Source organism: Dendroctonus ponderosae, unplaced genomic scaffold (assembly GCF_020466585.1).
Source record: "Dendroctonus ponderosae isolate FM_Combo_2020 unplaced genomic scaffold, Dpon_F_20191213v2 Dpon_F_20191213_9, whole genome shotgun sequence".
Lineage (NCBI taxonomy): Eukaryota > Metazoa > Arthropoda > Insecta > Coleoptera > Curculionidae > Dendroctonus > Dendroctonus ponderosae.
The window spans coordinates 8,347,081-8,367,185 of record NW_026019116.1 but is presented as its reverse complement, the minus strand read 5'-3'; the positions used below and the strand labels follow the sequence as shown (position 1 = coordinate 8,367,185).

The window sequence follows — 20,105 nt, the reverse complement described above, 5'->3', positions numbered from 1 at the left end:
CCGACCTGTTGAGTCGCGAACGAAACGCAGTCAGCTGATTGCCGGAGCGTCGGCGTCGCGACGCCGACAAAAAGCGCCGGCGTTCGTAAGGGCGCCTTTGCATCCAGCTGGGCGTCTGCTAGATCTGCAGAGACAAGGGAGCGTTTCTCCCTTGTCTCTGCTGTTAGGGGAGACTTAAAATTTATAATTTTGTGGCCGAAAATTACGGTGAAGAGCTCCGAACTTCATAGACAGTTACCAAAGTGATTTTTCCTGAGGTTTATTGAATGGGAAACGCGCTTTAAAAGCGCGCAATTTTATCAGCAAGCCTGATTTTTTTCGAGCCATAAGCTGCAGCTTAAGAGTCAAGCGTTTTAATAAAAGTTATGCCACCTAAAAAACTCCTGGATGTAAGGTAAACGAAATCAACCAGTCGGGCTGAGCTCGGAGGAAACGTACCCATAAGATTCAGCTAACTTCACTCGGCCCCCTGGCGGACTTTAGCCGCTTTACGCCAATCCTTTACTTATCTTTATCTATGACGTCTTCTTCTTACTTGTCGTTGCCTGTTGATGTTTTTCATACTGTTTTTAATCAGTTTCTGATCCTTTCAAATCACCCACATGGCTGAAGGTGGTCTCAAAAACGTACCAATTGTGGAGAGCAGTTCTGAAGACGAGGATGATCCTGTGGTGAAAGAGGTGAGTCAAAATGTGGGACACTGGGGCATTTGTAGGCTAGTTTAGGGCTACCATGTGCTTTTGCATCAGCCCTGTCCATCTAATGAGTGTTTCGCCTTTCTAGATTCCCATCTTCCACTCGAAGAAACTCGAGGACAAGCTGTACCTGTTCCAGTTCCCACTCTTCCAACCATCCGATGCTGACGAGATCAATGTGCAGAAGTGCAAACTTCGACCGGAAAATAAGGAAGTTGAACTTCAAATTGGGATCGGCATAGACTGTTCCAACTTTGATTCAGGTATTGCCAGTGTAACAGACCTGTGGAAACCATTATAGGTCATCGCCATTGGCCACAAGAGTCAGAAATTGGGTCGAGTGTCCGAAACTTTGCCTAAATCGATCTTCCTATTTTAGCTAGAGCCGACTTGATCGCCCATGAAATAGACGGAGACTTAAGCGCGAAAAAACCCAACAAAAAGGTCTACTTTGAGAACGAGACCGCCGACACAGTTTACATGAAATCAAGCAGGAGCGTGAAGGAGGGCGAAAACTATGCGATAGCCGCCTACAATGGCAGTGAAATCCATCTGACGGCCCTCTCAGAAATATTCCAAATGCGATCATTCTACCCCTACTTGGACAAAGGGCTGAAGAAGAAAAAGGAAGTGCTGAATAATGACTCAGATGACGAAAAGCCCGGACCGAGCCACGCCGAGCCGGTGACTGTGCGATTCAAGCACGTGGACGATCCAACTAAGAAAGGCTCGTCGAACTTGAGCTACAAAGACCTGCAGGCCCGGAGGAACGAGGAGGCTTGGCTGCCCTGCACTTGGCACGACCAGGACAGTACGGCCAGCAACGTGGAACGACTGAAACTCATTGCAGACACCACGGATGACTTGGGCCAGGCTCAGAACTTGACCAAAGATGAATACATCAAGGTGTTGGTGCCTGAGGATCAGGAGGAGACCCCACGCGAACCGATGATGGTAAGAACATCTCTTGGAAAATGGGGATAGGATTTAATAAGGGGGTACTTACTGCAGCTCCCCAGCCACGTGCTGTCGCTGCACGCGCTCAGAGGGCTGCCGCTGCAGGAGCAGTGCCGTCTGCTGCTCAAAGACGCCCATGTCATTCAGTTCCACCAGATCATGCTGCTATTGGCTGGAGGCGAAGGCGTCACTGCCGACGCCTTGCTGAAGAACTTGCAGAAAGTCGGCGTTCTGGTCAGAGGCAACTGGGTGGTCAAGTCCGAGGTGCTCTATCCCGAAAACACTTTCTCCGCCACTAGTGGAGTCCCAGCAGAGCTGATGTGTCGAGCCAGAGACTACATCGTAAGCCCTTTCCATCCCCAACCAGCAGTGATGCTCTAAATGTCCTCCTTTTGCTCTTAGTTGTACCTGTTCACTAAACATCAGTACGTGGAACGCACCAAAGTCTCATCTCTCCTTAGGCTTCCCACAGAGGAGGTGAAGGAGATTTTAGCCGGGATGGCTCAGTTGCAGACCCATAACAAGGTATAATAATTGCTCTGTAACAGAGGAGAGCTGGAGCGCTCATTGAAAATATAACGTTTCAGGGATGGGAACTGAGTCTGCCAACCGATCAAAACTTCCTGTCGAGGCACGCCGATGTGGCTCAGCGACAGAACCTGTTTTGGGAGCATCGCTACCACCAGTTAAGCCAGTTTTTGATCCAGCCTAGTCGTCAGCGACGGAAAAGCAAAAGCGCTTCCGAAAGCGAGGGCGCCAGCGGCAAAGCAAGGAATCTCAGCTGGTAATTAAAACTCGCTGCTAGCCAGTAGGAGGCCTCTAAGTTGGCCTCGTTCTTTTCTAGTTCGGATAATGAGGCGGGAGCGGATGGCAAAGGGAAACCCACGGGCGCATCGCGCAAGAAAATGGCCTATTCGACCGTGAATGCGCCCAAGTGATATTGACTGAAAATGTAGATTTAAGGAGAGCAAGGACGGGGCCCGAATGGGGCAAGCTTGTGGAGATAAGTTAAGGAAGACGCCTGCCTATTTGCCTTAACAATAAAGCACTGATTTAATAGTTTTCGGGTACCTGGAACTGATAATGACTACAAATTCCTTCCAACTAAATCAGCACGTTGCTTCATCGTATTAAAGAGACAATCACAATAATAAGAAGGCCACTTACTGAGTCACAAACACAGTCTTCAAACAGGCAAGCACACGCTGTTCCGCCGCACTGTAAATATTGCCGTTGGACTCCAATACGCTGATGGCGGAAGTGGCCGCTACCAAATCGCCGGATTTTTCGGGCACCAGGCGATCCAGAACGCGGCGCACTTGCATTTGGAGCATATCAGCGGCAGGCGCAAGCCGGTCCTCCAGTGGCGACAGATCCACCTTCTGCAGCAGGGTGGCCAGATGCCCTAAGCACAAACAGATCTGGAAAAAGCGGGTGCAACCCTGGTAGCCTGCAAGGTGGGGGTACCTGTTCCACCAATTGGTCGCGGTGCTTGTACTCAGCCAGATCCTCAATGGTCTGGGATTGATCCAGAGCCTGCAGCAGGGCGGCCCAGAGGGGGATGAAAGAGGTGCCGTAATGCTCGCGCTTTCTGGGCGCCGATAGCGCCAGGGCGGCGTTGATTCGCACCTATTGCACGCCGTTAAAATAGCTCTAGCTAAATGCCCTCCTGGAAGTTACCTTGAAGTTCTTGCACCCCACCACTAGGCCACCGAGGGTGGAAAAGACGGTCCCCTGCCAATTTGTAGCTCCTACTCGTTCAAACAGTGCGGGATTTTGCAGCGCGTTCGCCAGGGCATAGCAGGCGTTCCATCTAGCCTAATCAGGGCATTAAATCGCGTTACTATTCCCGACGCATTCACTACCTTGGACTGCGTCCCAGACGTCCCGCAGGTCTGCACTAGGGCCTCAATCGCCTGTCCTCCAACCTTTTGAATCTGTGGGTCTTCAAGCCGCTTCTCATCCAGCAGCTGCAGCAGATTCCCTAGCGTCCTGCCTACGTTCGACTGGACTTTGTAGTTTCTATCGCTCAGGCCCTCCACACTGGCCCGCAGCAATCTCAGCAAAATCGCATCAGGAATGCCACCTTGTCCCGCGCTGCTGAAACAACCCGGTTAATTTATCTGGAAGACAATGCTGGAATTGGTTCACCCACTGGATCAGAACGAGGGAATCGCTCAGACAGCCCAAAGACCATGATGTCTTCAATCGCCCTATCGGGTGGGTGTCTTGGAAATTCTCCAGAATCGCCAAAGTGGCGTCGACAATAAAACCCTCATCTTCCTGAAGGGACTGGTGGAGGGTGCAGACCGACAACGCCCGAGCGGCGGCACTCTAAAGCAATGAACCGCAGTGATTTTGAGGTAAGCCACTGAACTGCAATGGACTCACTCTAACAGCGCCTTGCTCATCTTTGCTGCAGTCGAACAGCAACATGATGCACAGCACTTGTTTGTTCCTGGGAAGATGCTTCCAAATCCAAGGCGCTAAGTTGGGCAGTTAAGAAACTAATAGAGTTTGTGGTGGTGGGTGGCTCTTAGGTGAGCGCCAAAAACATGCCCACCCGAGTGTTTTGCGCATCAGGCAAGCATATAGTCAACCGCGAACGCAAGAGCCGGGTGTTTTCGATAATTACTCACAAATGCTGGCCAGACAATCGCAGCCCACCGCTCGCAATACGGGATTCTCGCTCTGAAACAGCCTCTTCTCGGAGCAATTGAGCAACGTTGGCCAGAAAGTGAGGCACTGCGACGTCCCTACAACAGCACCAATAGCACAAAGGTAGGATTGGAGTTTGGCAGGGGGAAATACCTGCAGCTTCGCCGACTTTCCCCATGGCGTCGCCTAAAAATTCGATGAGGCGGGCTGCATGAAGCGCCACTTCCTCGTTCTGGCATGCCAAGCTCATCTCCAGAGCTCGAACTATGTGGTTCAGATGCATCAGCATCATCGTCTCGAAGTAGTTTCTACTCATCGCGCTCAAAACCTGCAGCGCTTCCAGCTGGACTGGCAGGACCGGCAATTTAGCCGGAGCCTAGAACAGAATGGGTGAACCGCTGGGGGCGGGTTCAGTGCGAATGGGGCCTACATTATCAAACATCACGCCCAAATTTCTGAGGCACTTGTGCAGAAGCCACGACATGCTGTCGTCGCTTGTGCCCGCCTCCGGCTCCTCTTCATCTGAGGAAAACTGGGCGAAATATTCCTCATCTTCAGCGGGAAGCGATGGGCGTTCAGGCCGAGCTTCCGGTTCTTTTTCCAGCTTGAAAATTGCTCGCTGGGTCTCGGGAAGGGGCGGCTCGTTCATTAGAAGACTGCCCAGCACCACCAGCGCAGTCACCTGAACTCGATGATCTGCATAGGAAGTTTGCGGTGAATCACATTGCGGTGTTTGCTCTACTCGCGCTTACCTCTAAAAGAAACCAGAGGCTTGACGTTTCGCACTATCTTGGTGATCAGGCCAGGCGCCATCCGATGATAAGGTGTGTTCTGCGCTAATACTGCCAAGCACTTGAGGGCGTGAGTGAGCACGCCCACTGACCTGTCGGATAAGGAAAGGCAGAGCTTGGCGTTCAGCTCGATCAATGTAAGGCCGAGCATAGCGCTGAACGACGTGAAACTGGCTGTTTTCTCCCTGAAACGGTCAGCTACAGTACCAAGGCTTTTGAGGCAGCTGCGACGCTTACTTTGATTCAGCTGATGCCAAGTAGGTCTTGCTGCGAGTGATCAGTCCCAGCAGCACATTCAACGCACACACTTTACCTTTACTGGTGGGATCGAGCAGACAACAAGACAGCAAATTGTGCTTGTCTGCAGTGGCGCTTTCGGGCATAAAACTCGACCAGTAGGTGAAAACAGTAGCTGCATCTTCGTGCTGAAAGCAACCATTCATAATTCATCCGCATAGATGGAACGAAAAAATCACCTTAATTATGCTGCAAAAGAGGGCCAAGGCGGCTTGCCGCACGCAACTGCAGCTGTGCCCCAAATTGACTCTTCTGGCATCATTGGCGTCCGAAAAATCCGAATCGGATGTAGTCAAGCCCATGCCAGAGAAGCTGAAATAATACCAGCGCCGTTAATAAACCCAGATTCTAAAGATGGGCAGTACTTCGCCATGCCCAGGTCCGAGTTGTAATCCAAGCGGATTGTAGCTGGATTGTAGCGATCGCTGCTGACCACAAAACGCACTTCATTATCGACCTTTTTTTCCTTCTTTTTCGTGAAGCGGTACTTTCGACGCCTCGGCTTTGCGCCCCCTGTGGTCTCGGCCGATTTCTGGTTCTTTTGCGGCAGGTTCAGTACGGTGGGGGTGAGTTTCACCGGCTGGGAAAACTCGATACCTTTAATCCCGCACACCATGTAGGACCTTACTATGCCTAGAATTAATCCCAGTTCCTGTTGGAGTGACGCCGCCTGGATGTGCACCAGGTTGTTCAGACCCTGTAGGCACGTTTCTGCGAGCTGAGAAAGGCTTTCGATTAGCAGCCGAACCTTCATGAGCCCTATAACAGTGACACTCACTTTGTTGGCAGCCACTGAACTGTTAATTGCGGGATTATTGCACAAGTGCGAGATGAAGATTGTCTGGCAGTCTGCAAAGTGCTGATCCAAACTTTCAGAGGGCTCGATGTCGGAGGGAATGTCAGTGGAGGCTTCCAGGCACTTGTAAACTGCCACCAGTAAAAGTTCCTGGGGTTGTGTGGATCCGTCGCACTCAATTACTTCCTTGGCGTGTTGCACAATTAAATCCAGCAGCTGAAACATGCAATGAAGAGTATGAGTAGAAGAGTCAGCAGTGACATCAAACACCTACCCATGGGATGTTGTGCCCATTTTTCCTAACTAAGGCCTCTAAGGCAAGCAGAGCGTCAAGAACTAGGGCCTTATTGGGGCTGGTGGCTGCCTGCAAGCACCACTGCAAAGCAACCGATATCAGTCAACTGGCTAAAACATGAAAACCAGCTCAACAAACCCGGACGCTCAAGTTCAATGTTGTGCCATCAACCGGAATGTGTTGAAGGACAATCAGTTTAGTGATCAGCTGCATGCATAACTGCGTTAAGCGCTCATCAGTGTGGTCCAAGGAGGTGCAGAACTGGTGGATCAGCCGGCAGGCTTTCTGCAAAGGAGCGAAACTCGTTAGATCCAGCTGCACTTTTGTGTGTTTCGGCCACTTACAACTTCATTGAAAATGGTGGGCACGCTAAAGTTCAAGCAATTTAGCTGGTCCAAAGTCGGGAAAACGGCCTCGCTCTTCGCTTGGTTGGTGCCACAAAGCAGTTTGTCCAATTTAAGGCACAGACTCTCGAAAATTTCGGCTGCTGCCATTTGAGAACGTTTTCAAGTTAGAGCTGTTACCACCATAGAGTAAGTAAATAAGTAAAATATTTTACTTTCTCTATGGTTACCACCACAAAATATCCCCCCAGGGGTGTTCTGTGGTTACCACAGACCACAGAATACATACTATTGCCACAGACTACTCCAGTTATTTGGATAATCTGTGAACTACTCATAAGCTTGTTCTATGCTACTCACGTCAGATTGGACTGAGATTTGCCCTTGTCTTTTTTTATGGTAAAACTAGTGAAAAAGACGTGATTTTGTGCATGAACTTGTAGTTCCTGAAAATGCTTTTTTAGATCTGCAATTTTAGCGAGTCTAGATAAAATGGATACATTTCCTTCTGAGACCTCCCGGGGGCCGTATCATAAGAATGCCAGGGTCGTATTCTAGATAAAGACAATTGGTATCTTGTAACTTGTCTTTATCTATGATTGGCATTGGACAAAGCTTGGCAGCTCTTGGGATGTCGCTTGTTCCTAGCACAAATATCCTAAACTTGGTGGGCAAACTGGCAACGTTGATGGTAAGGACGGATGGTCGTCAGCAAGACGTCAACTACGTTCTGGATTTTTCGCAAAAACCTGGTTTTGTTCAGACAAGTAAGAAAAACGACACAAAATATCGCCCAGGCGGTATGTTCTGTGAAAAACGACTGAAAATAAACAGAAAACGGCGATTGATCCGAATCTGAATATCGGACATAGCGTGAAAAACCTTGCTGCTACGTTCCAGAATTTTTCCATCGTAATCAGGTCAACAATTAATCAGGTAGATTGGCGGACACCATGCACGATCCAACGCACCGTTTATCCTTAGATACATAATTATCAGTTTGCCGTTGCACTCGAATGAGTTGGCTAAATCCTTTAATGAGCATCTAATTGGTTATAATTTCCCAGGACAAAAACATGTTTTTTTCCATAATCGGAGCAGGGCTGGTGGTGTATGGGTGCTTCTACACGCTGGCGACGGCAATTTTCGATTGCGACGTCCAGTTGGGTTTTCTGGAAGTGTTTGGAAAATCTCCAAGTAAGTAGGGATCCCTAAGATTTCGAAATTAAATTGAATTAAATTAAAGGCGGATTTCAGAAGCCCTTTTAATATGACAGGGAGACCCCTAAATGGGGAGAATCTTAATCCCGTTAGTCTTGAACGCTGGATGAAATTCAGCGGCTTGTTTAGATGGTGCGAGATTCTGAAAAGGTACATTTTTAGGGCGTCTAAAGGGCAAAGTGGCCTTTATAACGGGGGCTTCGAGCGGAATCGGTGAACATACGGCCTATGCTTTGGCCAAGGCCGGCGTCCGTCTGGTTTTAACAGCGCGCCGAAATTTGGAATTGCAGCGAGTCAAGCAGCAATGCCTAGGTGAGTCCTGGCTAGCCTTTCCAGACATCCATATCCAGACGAATTTCAGCTGTTTCTCTGGGGCAACTTGCCGATAAGGACGTTCTGGTCATCCCCATGGATGTCCTGGATTTTGCCTCGCACAAAGCGCACTTTCAGTATGCTTTGAGGCACTTTGGGACCGTGGATGTTCTGGTGAACAATGCAGGTATGTACAGGCAAAGCCCGGATGGGGACCTAATTGCGATCGATTGCAGGCAGGTCGCAAAGGGCTCTCTTTGATGATACAGACTTGGCGGTCGACCGACAAGTGTTTGAGCTGAACGTGTTTGCGGTCATCAACTTGACTAGAGTGGCCCTGGCCCACTTCAGCCAAAAGGGCCAAGGGCATGTTGTGGTCGTGAGCAGTGTGGCTGGCGTTCTGGACGTGCCATTTTCAGCCTCCTACACCGCTTCCAAGCACGCGTTGCATGTAAGTGAGCTCCTCTTTCAACTTTCAACTGTTCCCGTACGGCTGTTCACTGCAGGGCTACTTGAACAGTCTCAGGGTGGAGAAGAGCCGCAAGAACATCCACGTTACGCTCTTGTGTCCGGGCCCAGTCTTCACCAACTTCCTGAGCGAGGCTTTCACGGATAAAGACGGCGAGGTAAAACGCATGGCCCCATACTATACCTGACTGGCTGGACTGGTGGATTCAATTGGATTTTTCAAAGCCTGTCAAATACACACCAAGAAAAACCAGCTAACTAATAGTTACTGATTGCACACGTTTGATTAATAACTAAATTCAATCATGCAGAAGTTGGATGGTTCCACAAGGTCAACAGACAAGAGAATGAGCGCCCAAAGATGCGGACAGCTGAATGCAGTTGCGATCGCTAACAAAGTGAGCGAGGCCTGGATTGCCCGGTTCCCAATGGTTCCGATGGTCTACATCGGCGTCTACTTCCCCATTCTGTTAAAAGTGTAGGTTTCCCCGTCACTCCTACCCCCTTGGTCCTTGATAACGTGGGCTTTTACAGGGCGTTGCGGCTAGTCGGACCTGAGAAACTGTTCGCTGCCAGGGACAGCAAGGAGTTTGGCCCCACTGAGGTAAAAGTGGTGTAGTCCGTCCAAGGCTATGTGAATTGCCTCATATCTCCGCCTCATATCCACTGATTTCTTCTCTTTGTAGACTAAAGAACTGTAGATGCACTTTCCACTATCGGGGACTTGCAACGGTGTTGGCCCACTACTAACTAACTAATCAGGCTTTGGTGCTTTTCCCCACTAATACCTTTAACTAAGAACCCCGACCTCCGACTGATACTAATAAAGGGCTTTATTTAAGAGCATACAGTGGTTTTTCTCAGGCAGTGTCTCCTTCGGAGCCACTGTCCGACCCCGAGTAGGCCCCCAATAAGGCAAGCCCGCCCGAAGGCGTTTTTGAATCGTCTTTGGCGCTTTTAGGGCGCACTATCAACGGCTTTTTCGTTGTGGCTGGGGCTTTCGCTCCTGTTACACTCCAACTGCTGGTGGGCCGCTTGGTTGCTTCTAGCGCCTCCGTCTCAACCACCACTTCCTCCTCCTCCACCACCAGTTTCCGCTTGGTCGGGTTGCTGAACTTCACAGTTTTGATGTATTCCTCGTCCAGTTGCTGCAGCCGCTCCTCTCGTTCGCGCTGCGTCAATCCGGAATCAAAGCCTGAGAGCATGGTCTCAAAATCGACCACCTGCTGTCGCTTGTTCAGGTCCTTGAGCTCCTCCAAGGACTCCAGCAGCTCGATTTCGTTCTTTGACTGTTTGGTGCGGTTCTCCAGGAGTTTCATCGGGTTGCTGGCCTCCTCCTCCTTGGCTTCTTCCTCCTCCTTCTGGGCCTGCTCCTCGGCCAGTTTCAACGCCATGAAGTTCCTGGTGGCGCCCGCCTCGATCTCGTAGTCGGTGTTCTTGGGGTCTGTTTTAAAGGAGATTTCCTGCAAGCATCTGGTGCACTTGATGTAGAAGCGGTAGATGCGGATGCCCAGGTAGTCTTCGTTCTCCACGTCCTCTTTGCGCGCGTTGAACTTCTTGCCTTTGTAGATGTACTCGCCGCACGTTTTGCAACGCATGTTAAATGGGGCCATCAATCGCACAGTGTATTGGCGGTTTTTCGGCAATTTCATCCGGGGGATCTTCGACGGGTCGAAATCCGGCGGGTAGTATTTGTTCAGCACTTTTCGTTCAGACATTGCGGCCTATAGCTCAGGACTCCGATAAATGGGCCCCCTGATTATTTACCACCAACGTAACCTACAAACGTTTACGCTCACCTGTCACTAGATTTTTGCCGGAGAGAGATGCGTACATATAATGCTTCTTGTTTATTTCATTTGCCCCCTTTTCCGGAATGAGTGCCATTTAACTCCAAACTCAATTTCCTCCAAAATGACTGGTTTTAAAAACCAAGCAAACTTAACGCGCACAAGCTAAAAACATTCTAAATGTAAAATAATCCCGCTTCAATGAGGGGTTTAAGAGGAAGAATCGACCGCAGTCTATTGGAGAGACGCGCACAATACAAGCGATCACCATAACCAAGGCCTTTTGGCATTGAAAAACTGCAAAATTCAAAAATTAAATGTCATTAATCGCCAAACTGGCCCGTAATGTCGCAGTGCGCTTATCAAAACTCGGGACGCGTTGCGATACCGCAGCCCCTAAACAGGGGCCGATTGTGCTGTGCAAAACGGGGCCCAAACAGGCACCGAGCCAAAGCGGGACATTCAGGGCTTTCGTGCTGCTCTGCTCGGGCTATTTGACCTATAAGCTAGTGAAAGAGCGGGCCCGGGTGCTGCCCCAAGTGAGCGCCGCGTCCAAATTCGAGGGGGCCCCATTGGCCGGCAGAAGACAGCAGTTCAACTTCATCGCCGATGTGGTGGAGAAATCGGCCCCGGCTGTTGTGTACATTGAAATCAAGGACTCCAGGTGCGCATTACATGCCCATGGGAAATGGCAGGATATCTGGTGTTTTTTAGGAGAGTGGATTTCTTCACCGGACGCCCCTTGACGCTTTCGAATGGTTCGGGGTTTATTATCGAATCGAATGGATTAATAGTGACCAACGCCCACGTTGTCACCAACAAGCAATCGGCGAAAGTTGAGGTATAAATTGCGGGGATTTATCAGGGAGGAACTTCTGCTTATGGACGCGCCTTTAATGCGTAATCGAGTCCTTTTCACTCCTGTAAGTCGTTCAGGTGAAGCTGATGGATGGACGCATTTTTACTGGGGTTGTTGAAGACATTGACCTGAAAAGCGACTTGGCTACCGTGCGCATTCCGGCTGTCGACTTACCTACCATGAAACTGGGAAACTCGGCCGATTTAAAGCCCGGCGAATTCGTGGTGGCCATCGGCAGTCCCTTGGCGCTCAGCAACACTGTCACCACAGGCAAAGCTATTTAACTCCACAAGAAAATCTAATTAGAAACGCATTTTTAGGGGTGGTAAGTTCGGTGCAAAGAGGCGCCGATGAACTGGGGCTCACGGGAAAGGACATGGTTTATATCCAGACGGATGCTGCCATCACCTTCGGCAATTCAGGGGGGCCCCTGGTTAACCTCGATGGCGAAGCCATCGGCGTTAATAGCATGAAAGTCACTCCAGGTACCCTTAACAGGTCACGAACTGAAGCAAGTTTATGTTGAATACCTTGCAGGGATATCGTTCGCGATCCCTATAGACTACGTGAAGGCGTTCCTGAAGAACGCGAAAGGGCCGAAAAAAAACCCCGATACGCCCAAGAGGCTCTACATGGGGATCACAATGTTCACGCTGACGCCTCAGCTGATCAACGAGCTGGAGCACAAGCAGGGGCACTATTTGCCCCGCGACTTTCAAGGGGGAGTCTTGGTGTGGAAGGTGATCATCGGCTCTCCGGCCCATCAGTGGGTAAAACAGTAATTCCGCCAATCGGCGTTATGGCAAAGTATTTTCAGAGGTGGGCTCCAACCGGGGGACATAGTCACTCATATTGATGGCAAACCAATCAAAGGGGCGCAGGACGTCTATGACTTGCTCAGGCAAAAGACTGCGAGCAAACTGAGAATGTCCGTGCAAAGGCAGGGAAAGCAGGTGGAGCTGCAAATCCAACCAGAGGACTCGGACTAGGCGCCCACTGATCAACTGACTCAGGCTGTTAGACACATCTACCTATACCTCTAAAACGAGCAGAAGATAGGAAAGAGCCTTGGGAACCTTCACTTTCTTTTAGCTTTAATGGATAAATTTTAGTAATAAAGAATACAGACTGTTTACATGAGTGTTGGTGGGTTACCCTAGCGTTTTCTTCTGGTCACCTGCACCCATCCGTCGTCCTCCTCCACCTCGCTGGCTGAACTCGACTCGCTGCTTGCACTCTCCTTCACTGCACAGCGGAACGCTTGGGGATTTTGAACTGGGGTTAACCATGGCGTGTGAACTTGGGGCAGCTTTTCAAACTCTTCTTGAAATTGCTCCATGTTACCTAACCAAACGCAAAATCCCGTTGAAGACGGCGGGTTCCCAGTGGCACACTGCGCATAATTCACCTGCTCTCAGCATGAGGATGAACCTCCACACCAGCTCTGCTATTTCCCTAGGTGAACCGTCTTCGCACACTGTTTCAAACTCCTCATCCAGAATGACCTCCAAATCATTTTGTACGGACTCTCGATCGACATATGCTGTGTTTAGACAGGTTTGAATCATGAAATTGGCAAACTCGAGGGCAACCTGAAAGGGCATGTTTGCAATCAAAGGGCCGGACATCTGAGCTACGCACATCGTACCTTTTTGCTGTCGGGGCCTCCCATCGAATGATCCACGGCCATTTTCAAGCCGGTCCAGTTGTTGAAAATCCGGAACATAACTTCTGTTAAATGCTCTTCCATTGTTCTCCGTCACAGACTACTCACTATTCCCTGTTTTATTGAATCTTTCAATTTATTTTAAGGCAAAACCACAGGGCAAAACATCTTCTAACCTCACAATACAATGTCACTTCTTCTTCTTCGTCCGTACATGTGCATCCGGAAAAACACGAGACCAGGGACGGTTTCTAGGCAAGAAAGTTTGTTGATTTCTTCGAAAGTGGAAAAGTACTGATTTTATACGGAAAATATTCCTTGTGGACGAAATTAATTATTGACGAATGGGTGAAATTTTAATTTTTGGACGAAATTTTTCCAAGGGTGGGGGTTAATTTTATGAAAAAATAAAAATGTTCTCAAAATGTCTCAAATTTTACCTCATTTTCAGCTCACGGACGCGAGCAATGCATGGAACTCATTAAAAAGCATGGTAGAAATTTCAGATCTGAAATAATAGACATTTTCGGCACATTTCAATCAAATTTTTTTCATCAAATTCTGATTTCAAAGTTGCTGTGTTTGTATTTACTCGTTGCCATGGTGCACGTCTTGTATTCAAAGAGTCGACCAGCGATTGGTCGATCAGGTTTACGTGTTTCCGGAAACGCACGTCACCGGGGACGGTTTCTAGGCAACAAAGGTTGTTGATTTCCTCGAAAGTGGAGAAGTACTGATTTTGTGCGGAAAATATTCCTTGTGGTAAGACAAGACAAACAAGAAACTTATAATTCAGTATAGTATAGTTTTTTTATTCAATTCAACTCAATGCAATTGTTTATTGTGTAGCGCGATCATGGAACTCATTATTTTAAATACAGGACTGAACAGGAAAATATTCCTTGTGGAAGAGACAAGACAAACAAGAAACGTATAATTCAGTACAGTATAGTTTTTTACTCAATTCAATTCAATTGGTTATTGCGTAACAGGAACAATCCTAATAAAAAACACAAAGCAAACACAACCTAATTCAAAAACACTTTAAACGGATTCTAATATAGATTTGGATGACTTACTACTGGAGACTGACCGGAGCCCGATTGGTGGACTTGTTCATCAAGGACGCCTAAAACTCTTGGCTGCGATGGACCGCAAATGTCGAATACGGCAATCGAACAAACAAAATTTATTCGAAATTACTGAAGAGCAATCAATATTAGCGCAGGAATATATGGGTCAACAACCCTGGCACTGAATGATACTATGGCCGGATTCATGTGGTTGCAAGTACAACGATGAGAACCTCAAGAGAGCGCCTATAACTAGCCAGGTTTGTGATTAAATAATATCGCTTGCCCAATTGCAGGAAAGATCAGTTATACTTTACATAAGAAACAATTGTCCTATAATTTTTTTAGCTCAGAAACTATTTTCTGAAGATTTTTGTGACAGAATTAATATAACTATGATCTTTGGCCATGAGAAGGAGCGAAGGAGCAGATACAACCGAGTAAGTTCCCGAAGAATATTGATAAGTAACTCTTGGATTATCAAAAATTATATTAACAAGGAAAATTACTTTTAATTAAACAAGTCAGCATACCTTTACCGCGACAGACATCAGTCAAATTCAACACATTTAGCTACTGTTTTTTTCCAACGTCAAATCCCTTATGGCCGACACAGTTCTTTACTCAGTAAAACGCTTTATAAATTAAATTGGGACGTATTAAGGAAGTAAAATGCTTTGGTTTTAGCAACTCCAACCATGGAGCACCGTGGCAGCGACCCCGTGCATGGAGCAAGTCGCCGGGCCGCCAATGCCGACCAGAACCGGGCAATATTACCAAACCCCTAGGCCCCACCCCTGGAGGCCCACGTTGGGCTATGAGAATGTCGAAGTGACTCCCTTGTAAGCCGTCTTCGGGCCCGTTGCGAAGCGCGGCACTCAAAATCACGCACTTTCAGGCCTAGTCAGCATGCTACCAACTCTTTGGTCGATCCATGCTATACTCCGTATGGGATGGCTACGGAGCCTCTAAAGTTCCCCAATTTAGTGACGGGGTTTGAGAGGAACCCGGCTCATGCGGCTCGAGCTGCCTTATACACGCGGTACACGCCGCTGGAATGGACCCAGAGTAACTTGCGGCACTACAATGAAGCTGACACCAATCGGAACTACTCAGAGCGCCTCAGGGGAGATTTTATTAGAGTCATGAGGTAAGTAACTGCAGGCTTTGAAGGGTGTTGGTCAGTTATCGACCTTGTGTGTGTACGAAGGGAAACTGATGAGAAAACTGCACAAGGTCAGAGGGAGTCGGGACGCAGATTGGGCGAACGAATTACAGATACAACGTTTTGGCGCAACGAAGCCCGCACTGAGTTGGAGCGGCTTCTGACTGAAACCAGCTTGCTTCAAGACGCCAAACGCAACATCGATAAGGCCATCAATGATATAGAGGCTCCTCTGCATATCGCACAGGAATGTCTCTATCACAGAGAGAAGAGAACCGGTCAGTTCATTATCATTATCAATAAAACACACTCGAATCAATCTTGCAGGAGTTGAATTGGTGCATGACAGTCCCGAGCAATGCCTGCTGAAGGAAATTGAAACCTATCGCAACGCTCAAGCCAAGTTGAAGTGTTTAGCTTCAAAGGTATGCGAAAAACCTCCGGATCAAAGGCAAGTAATTATATAGCAATGCCCCATTTGCAGGTTGGGGATCAGTTGCGCAATAATAGAGCGGCTCAGCATGAGTTAGAAACCGACGTCACTAGTAAGGAAGGGGCTTTGGGTATAGACAACATCTGCCACCAGCTGAACAACTTCTCGAAAGGCATCAACTACTACGGGGGGATTGAGAAGTTCGATCCAACGTAAGTGCTACGGTTTAAGTGAATTTAGGCCCAGCTTACTCTTAAACTCAGGGTGAGCACCACGCATACGTGGGCGGAGCACAGTAACCGCATAGTTCAAAAGTCTCAGTCTGAGCGCGGCCATTCGTCTCAGATGCGCTCCGACATAGACAATCTGATCAACACCTGTGCTCAAGAGGTAAAACCCCAATGCTCCAAACAGAGAAATCACATTCCACGTTGCATTCTTTCCAGGTGTGGGATGCCTGGAGTAACACAAACAACGCACTGGCTCGCAGAGCTGCGGAGTCTTTGGAAACCAAGAGCAAACTGCAAAACCACCTACACAAGGCAATAGTCGCATGATAGCGAACAGCCAGCGCAGAAGAGGCTGATTCGGGTGTTGTTTCAGGTGCAGCAAGAGCTGTTCGACTTGGAGAAGAACATTGAACTACTAAAGAAGGGCATTATAGATAAGAGCGCACCAATGAAAGTGGCCCAAACTAGATTGGAGGCGCGCACCCACAGGAAGAACATCGAGCTATGCAGAGACACCGCCCAGGACAAGTGAGTTTAACTCGAGTCAATCTTATCTCATGATTTCGTCATTATTAAGCACCAAAACAAATCTTCTCTAATTATGGCATTGTTTAGGTTGGTGAACGAGGTGCGCGACCTCCAAGACAATATAGAGTACTTGCATAAAAAGCTGCAAGAAGCTGAGGCTCAGCATCAGCAGTTGCTCAAAACCAGAGCGAGCCTGGAGGAGGATCTTCACAACAAGTGCAATTCTCTGTTTATTGACAGAGAAAAGTGCATGGGGTTACGCAGATCGTTCCCCATCACGGCCACCATCAAATACTAGCTGAGGACTGCGGGTCTTAATCAAATTATAGTGTATTTTCTGATTTTTGTTCGGAAAACTGATAAAGAATAGAAGATTAAAAACAACAGGTTTTTAATAAGATAGATAACGACAATAAACACGGTACTATGTCATTAAAATTAATATTATCTTTTAGCGAACTGGGGTACGGGAAATTTGAGACCCGGCTTAGCTTCAAAGAATGTGTAGGATAGAATGATTTCGTTGCAGAATTCCAGATATGGATCTTCTGCGAATTCTGGGTCAATGTAGAAGAAAACCGGCATATCAACCTTGAAGAAACAAAAACCAAATTAAGTTCTTGGGCAGCTGCAGATGGCTGTGGTTCCATTACCTGCTCCTGGGGATTGAGCATTTGTTCCTCGAAGCAAAAGCACTGGATTTTATTGAAATATTGGCCAGCTTCAAAGGGGATGACGTTGTAGGTGCTGATCCCCACCACACTTTGATCAGTGGGGTTTCTAGCTGTATAAAAGGCTAAAGCTGTCTCTCCTGGGTACACCTACAAATCAACGTTTCCGAAGTGTGTCGCTTTAGTTGGCTACTTACAGTTATCTCGTTCTGTTGGGGCTTAAAGTTCCACCTCATGTTCGAGGCCTTATCAGCATTGAACTTCACTTTGATGGCTCTGGTTTTGTTGGATTTCATTGTCTCTACTTTAGAGCCGTCGTGGCCCTGAGCTGTGGTACCCCCATAGCTGTAGGCCTGGCAAAACATCCTGTATAGTGGAACGGCCGCATAGCTCATGCCGACTGTTACAATCCCTGCCGCCGTCATATAATAGAGAGTGGATCTCATACGTTTCCTGCTTTCTTCGCTCGGTTTTCTTCCATTCTCTTGGCTGTAGCTCCGAAAGGCAGTTCTTTTGGAGCTCCCACACTTCTGGCAAATCAAACGATTTAACACTGGCACGCTCGTTTTCGTAGGGAAAACTGAGGCTAGCAAAGACCGAAACATGATGATTTCAGGCTGGGTTTCATTCAAGTTTAAATCCTTATCCAAAATATTAAATAACGTTTAAAGCTCATGACATGATTGAACACATATCACAGAGGTTACTGTGATCTGTGATAAAGAGTTATGGGGGGGTTATGTGCTCTTGTCTTCATCTATGGTTATGTGCATAGAACAAGGCTGATATAGAGAAAGTTAAATAATTTTTTAAAATAAAATTTTACTTACTCTATTGCCTAATCCCCAATCTCTAGGTGGTATTGGCTCTACGCGTCACCAATTGCTCAACTGGCTGCCGACTGAAACAGTGCGCATTAAGCGACAAAGTCCAGAGGGCTGCTTAAACTCACCTGCTAACATTTTGCAGAAAAATACTGCTTTCAGTTTGATTAGCGATGACACTTTGTCATTGACATTTTGAACCCATTCAGTTAAGTCCATTCTTTTCGGAACCCCAAGCCAAAAATTCCAGTTAAAACTACTCAAACGCATTGTTTGCAATTGTGACGCAAACATGTTGAAATTCCCTTGCAGTCTGTTAACAAAAAACATTCAAAAAGCGCTCGCCACAAGACCGTATTCTCGTGACAAATCCGGTCCTAACAAAACCGCCCCCAAATCGCTCAACAAAGCGAACATTTATGGAACTGTGGGCATAGCTTCGGCCCTTTTGACCTCCTATCTTATACTCAAGAACAGCTACAATAAGGAAACGAGTTCGCTACATTTGACAAAAAAACCTCCACGAAGAGCTATTCCGCATTCTGATTTAATGAATCAGCGCCCAGTTTCGAACGTCGAGGGTGACCTTAAAGACGAACACCTCAGGTAAGTGATTTCAGGCAAATTTCGCTTTCTGCGTCAAAACTACTCGAATTTCCTCACTCACGTTGTTACGACTGAATCGAGTTTTCAATTCTCTATCCAACGATGCCAAAACGAATTCTGTGGCTCGAATGGTGCTTGAGAAACTTCGAAAAAAGCAGCGTCATGTTCAAGTGGATTTTGCAACTCAAAGAAAACCACGCAAACCTAAAACTTCTTGAATTCAAGCATTTTTTAGTAGTGACTAATTGTTTAGGGAGCAATACAACTTTATCAAAAAAGTGGTCAACGAATGTGCCAGTGCGGTTTTCTACTTGGAACTGCGAGATCCCCAAATTAAAGATCCAGAAACCGGCCAACCGCTCGTCACCTCTAACGGCTCGGGCTTTGTTATCAGTGAGGATGGATGGGCGTTAACCAATGCTCATGTGGTGCTCAACAAACCGCAGAGTACGATTACAGCCATTATGCGCGATGGGAAGACTTACAACGTCACGGTTGAAGACGCCGATATGAACATTGACCTGGCCCTTCTAAGGGTGGAAGCAAACGAAAAACTGCCTACTCTTCAGTTTGGAGATACTGGCGATACCTCCATTGGGGAATGGGTGGTCGCTTTGGGCAGTCCTTTGTCGCTGAGCAATTCAGTGACTGTCGGCATTGTAACTACTTTTGAGTTAATTTCGGGAGCGTTTTCGGTGCATTGAATTCTAGATCAGTAGTGTGGATCGACCCGCTGAGGAGTTGGGCCTGAAGAACTACTCAATGACTTACATACAAACAGATGCGAGTATTACATTCGGCAACTCTGGCGGCCCGCTAGTCAATCTGGATGGACATGTAATTGGTATCAACAATTTGCGGCTGACTTCGGGAATTTCGTTTGCCATTCCAGTGGGTAAGAATCATTTCTGATCCCCACTACGTTCGATCGATCACACTCTCCAGCTGGGAATAGAGTAATTCCGGGCGAGATGAACCACCTTTCTTGATTCGCCTCTATCTTCACAAAAAATAGCTTTATTGACGTAGAAAAAATGTTGTCACCAACATTTTAACTAACTACAACTAAAGACCAAAAACTCGGACACATTTGCTGACAAAAAAATTAAATAAAAAACCGTTATGTGGTCCAACTAACCCGAAATGTGCGGGATAGTTGAACCACCAATTTGGCACAGTTGGACCACACAGGGAGAGATGAACCGTAACAAAGGGTAAGGAACAAAATTAAACTTAGTTAATTTTTTTTAATTTTTTAATAAAATAATAAGTTTTTTGCGGCATTCATTCCACATATATAAGTTTGTACACGACTCATCAAACACCTTCAGCAACTCTTATGCATATAGAAACGACTCTTACTCATGTGGAAAGTGTGTCGCTAAAGTGGCGCGCCCTGGTGGCTGAGAATAGGGCTAAATGACAC

At 47.5% G+C, this 20,105-nt stretch overlaps 9 protein-coding genes across 13 annotated transcripts in view; 5 read left to right on the top strand and 4 right to left on the bottom strand.

The window, feature by feature from the left end:
• The first annotated feature begins 504 nt into the window (after positions 1-504).
• LOC109538835 (DNA-directed RNA polymerase III subunit RPC5) lies at positions 505-2,714 on the top strand. The gene is made up of 7 exons (XM_019906236.2): positions 505-680; positions 784-958; positions 1,075-1,649; positions 1,707-1,994; positions 2,055-2,177; positions 2,240-2,436; positions 2,497-2,714. Exons 1-7 carry the CDS (start codon positions 603-605, stop codon positions 2,588-2,590), a joined length of 1,530 nt encoding a protein of 509 aa, XP_019761795.1. The 5' UTR covers positions 505-602; the 3' UTR covers positions 2,591-2,714.
• On the bottom strand, positions 2,681-7,066 carry LOC109538827 (HEAT repeat-containing protein 6). 2 transcript variants are annotated; one of them, XM_019906218.2, is made up of 17 exons: positions 6,834-7,066; positions 6,628-6,774; positions 6,469-6,570; positions 6,177-6,410; positions 5,764-6,116; positions 5,578-5,710; positions 5,339-5,526; positions 5,063-5,286; positions 4,741-5,006; positions 4,464-4,686; positions 4,292-4,408; positions 4,044-4,138; positions 3,808-3,986; positions 3,518-3,752; positions 3,333-3,470; positions 3,120-3,281; positions 2,681-3,073 (listed from the first exon to the last, which is right to left on the bottom strand). In XM_019906218.2, the coding sequence occupies exons 1-17, from the start codon at positions 6,981-6,983 to the stop codon at positions 2,816-2,818; spliced, it is 3,204 nt and encodes a 1,067-aa protein (XP_019761777.2). In that variant the 5' UTR covers positions 6,984-7,066; the 3' UTR covers positions 2,681-2,815. The 2 variants fall into 2 exon arrangements, with proteins under 2 accessions (XP_019761777.2, XP_019761778.2); XM_019906219.2 differs by having other exon boundaries at positions 3,518-3,749.
• Positions 7,067-7,511: 445 nt separating this feature from the next.
• LOC109538842 (dehydrogenase/reductase SDR family member 7) lies at positions 7,512-9,680 on the top strand. Its single transcript, XM_019906246.2, has 9 exons — positions 7,512-7,769; positions 7,901-8,030; positions 8,217-8,366; positions 8,416-8,553; positions 8,603-8,817; positions 8,873-8,992; positions 9,146-9,312; positions 9,369-9,438; positions 9,521-9,680. The coding sequence occupies exons 2-9, from the start codon at positions 7,910-7,912 to the stop codon at positions 9,533-9,535; spliced, it is 996 nt and encodes a 331-aa protein (XP_019761805.2). The 5' UTR covers positions 7,512-7,769; positions 7,901-7,909; the 3' UTR covers positions 9,536-9,680.
• LOC109538845 (splicing factor YJU2) lies at positions 9,644-10,791 on the bottom strand. Its single transcript, XM_019906249.2, has one exon. The coding sequence runs from the start codon at positions 10,550-10,552 to the stop codon at positions 9,695-9,697; it is 858 nt and encodes a 285-aa protein (XP_019761808.1). The 5' UTR covers positions 10,553-10,791; the 3' UTR covers positions 9,644-9,694.
• Positions 10,792-10,848: 57 nt separating this feature from the next.
• On the top strand, positions 10,849-12,624 carry LOC109538837 (serine protease HTRA2, mitochondrial). Its single transcript, XM_019906239.2, has 6 exons — positions 10,849-11,288; positions 11,339-11,465; positions 11,561-11,753; positions 11,804-11,968; positions 12,021-12,249; positions 12,301-12,624. The coding sequence occupies exons 1-6, from the start codon at positions 10,942-10,944 to the stop codon at positions 12,470-12,472; spliced, it is 1,233 nt and encodes a 410-aa protein (XP_019761798.1). The 5' UTR covers positions 10,849-10,941; the 3' UTR covers positions 12,473-12,624.
• On the bottom strand, positions 12,557-13,391 carry LOC109538849. Its single transcript, XM_019906255.2, has 3 exons — positions 13,132-13,391; positions 12,892-13,075; positions 12,557-12,827 (listed from the first exon to the last, which is right to left on the bottom strand). The coding sequence occupies exons 1-3, from the start codon at positions 13,231-13,233 to the stop codon at positions 12,640-12,642; spliced, it is 474 nt and encodes a 157-aa protein (XP_019761814.1). The 5' UTR covers positions 13,234-13,391; the 3' UTR covers positions 12,557-12,639.
• Positions 13,392-13,823: 432 nt separating this feature from the next.
• Positions 13,824-16,962, top strand: LOC109538915 (tektin-3). 2 transcript variants are annotated; one of them, XM_019906353.2, is made up of 12 exons: positions 13,824-13,911; positions 14,214-14,482; positions 14,571-14,662; positions 14,910-15,064; positions 15,121-15,372; positions 15,433-15,665; positions 15,715-15,812; positions 15,872-16,032; positions 16,084-16,210; positions 16,267-16,362; positions 16,424-16,578; positions 16,666-16,962. In XM_019906353.2, the coding sequence occupies exons 3-12, from the start codon at positions 14,618-14,620 to the stop codon at positions 16,874-16,876; spliced, it is 1,533 nt and encodes a 510-aa protein (XP_019761912.1). In that variant the 5' UTR covers positions 13,824-13,911; positions 14,214-14,482; positions 14,571-14,617; the 3' UTR covers positions 16,877-16,962. The 2 variants fall into 2 exon arrangements, with proteins under 2 accessions (XP_019761912.1, XP_019761914.1); XM_019906355.2 differs by lacking the exons at positions 13,824-13,911; positions 14,214-14,482; positions 14,571-14,662 and adding an exon at positions 14,741-14,849.
• On the bottom strand, positions 16,953-18,293 carry LOC109538916 (cytochrome c oxidase assembly protein COX11, mitochondrial). Of its 3 annotated transcripts, XM_048669922.1 has the most exons (5): positions 18,202-18,293; positions 18,080-18,150; positions 17,447-17,779; positions 17,232-17,399; positions 16,953-17,169 (listed from the first exon to the last, which is right to left on the bottom strand). In XM_048669922.1, the coding sequence occupies exons 3-5, from the start codon at positions 17,693-17,695 to the stop codon at positions 17,023-17,025; spliced, it is 564 nt and encodes a 187-aa protein (XP_048525879.1). In that variant the 5' UTR covers positions 17,696-17,779; positions 18,080-18,150; positions 18,202-18,293; the 3' UTR covers positions 16,953-17,022. The 3 variants fall into 3 exon arrangements, with proteins under 3 accessions (XP_048525879.1, XP_048525878.1, XP_019761916.1); XM_048669921.1 differs by lacking the exon at positions 18,202-18,293 and having other exon boundaries at positions 18,080-18,167; XM_019906357.2 differs by lacking the exons at positions 18,080-18,150; positions 18,202-18,293 and having other exon boundaries at positions 17,447-17,981.
• A 72-nt stretch (positions 18,294-18,365) lies between these two features.
• Positions 18,366-20,105, top strand: part of LOC109538924 (serine protease HTRA2, mitochondrial-like) — a 3,173-nt gene continuing 1,433 nt past the window's right edge. The window contains exons 1-3 of the mRNA XM_048669918.1: positions 18,366-18,679; positions 18,933-19,338; positions 19,391-19,574. Coding sequence (XP_048525875.1) covers positions 18,366-18,679; positions 18,933-19,338; positions 19,391-19,574 — 904 coding nt within the window. The remainder of the gene's footprint in view (positions 18,680-18,932; positions 19,339-19,390; positions 19,575-20,105) is intronic.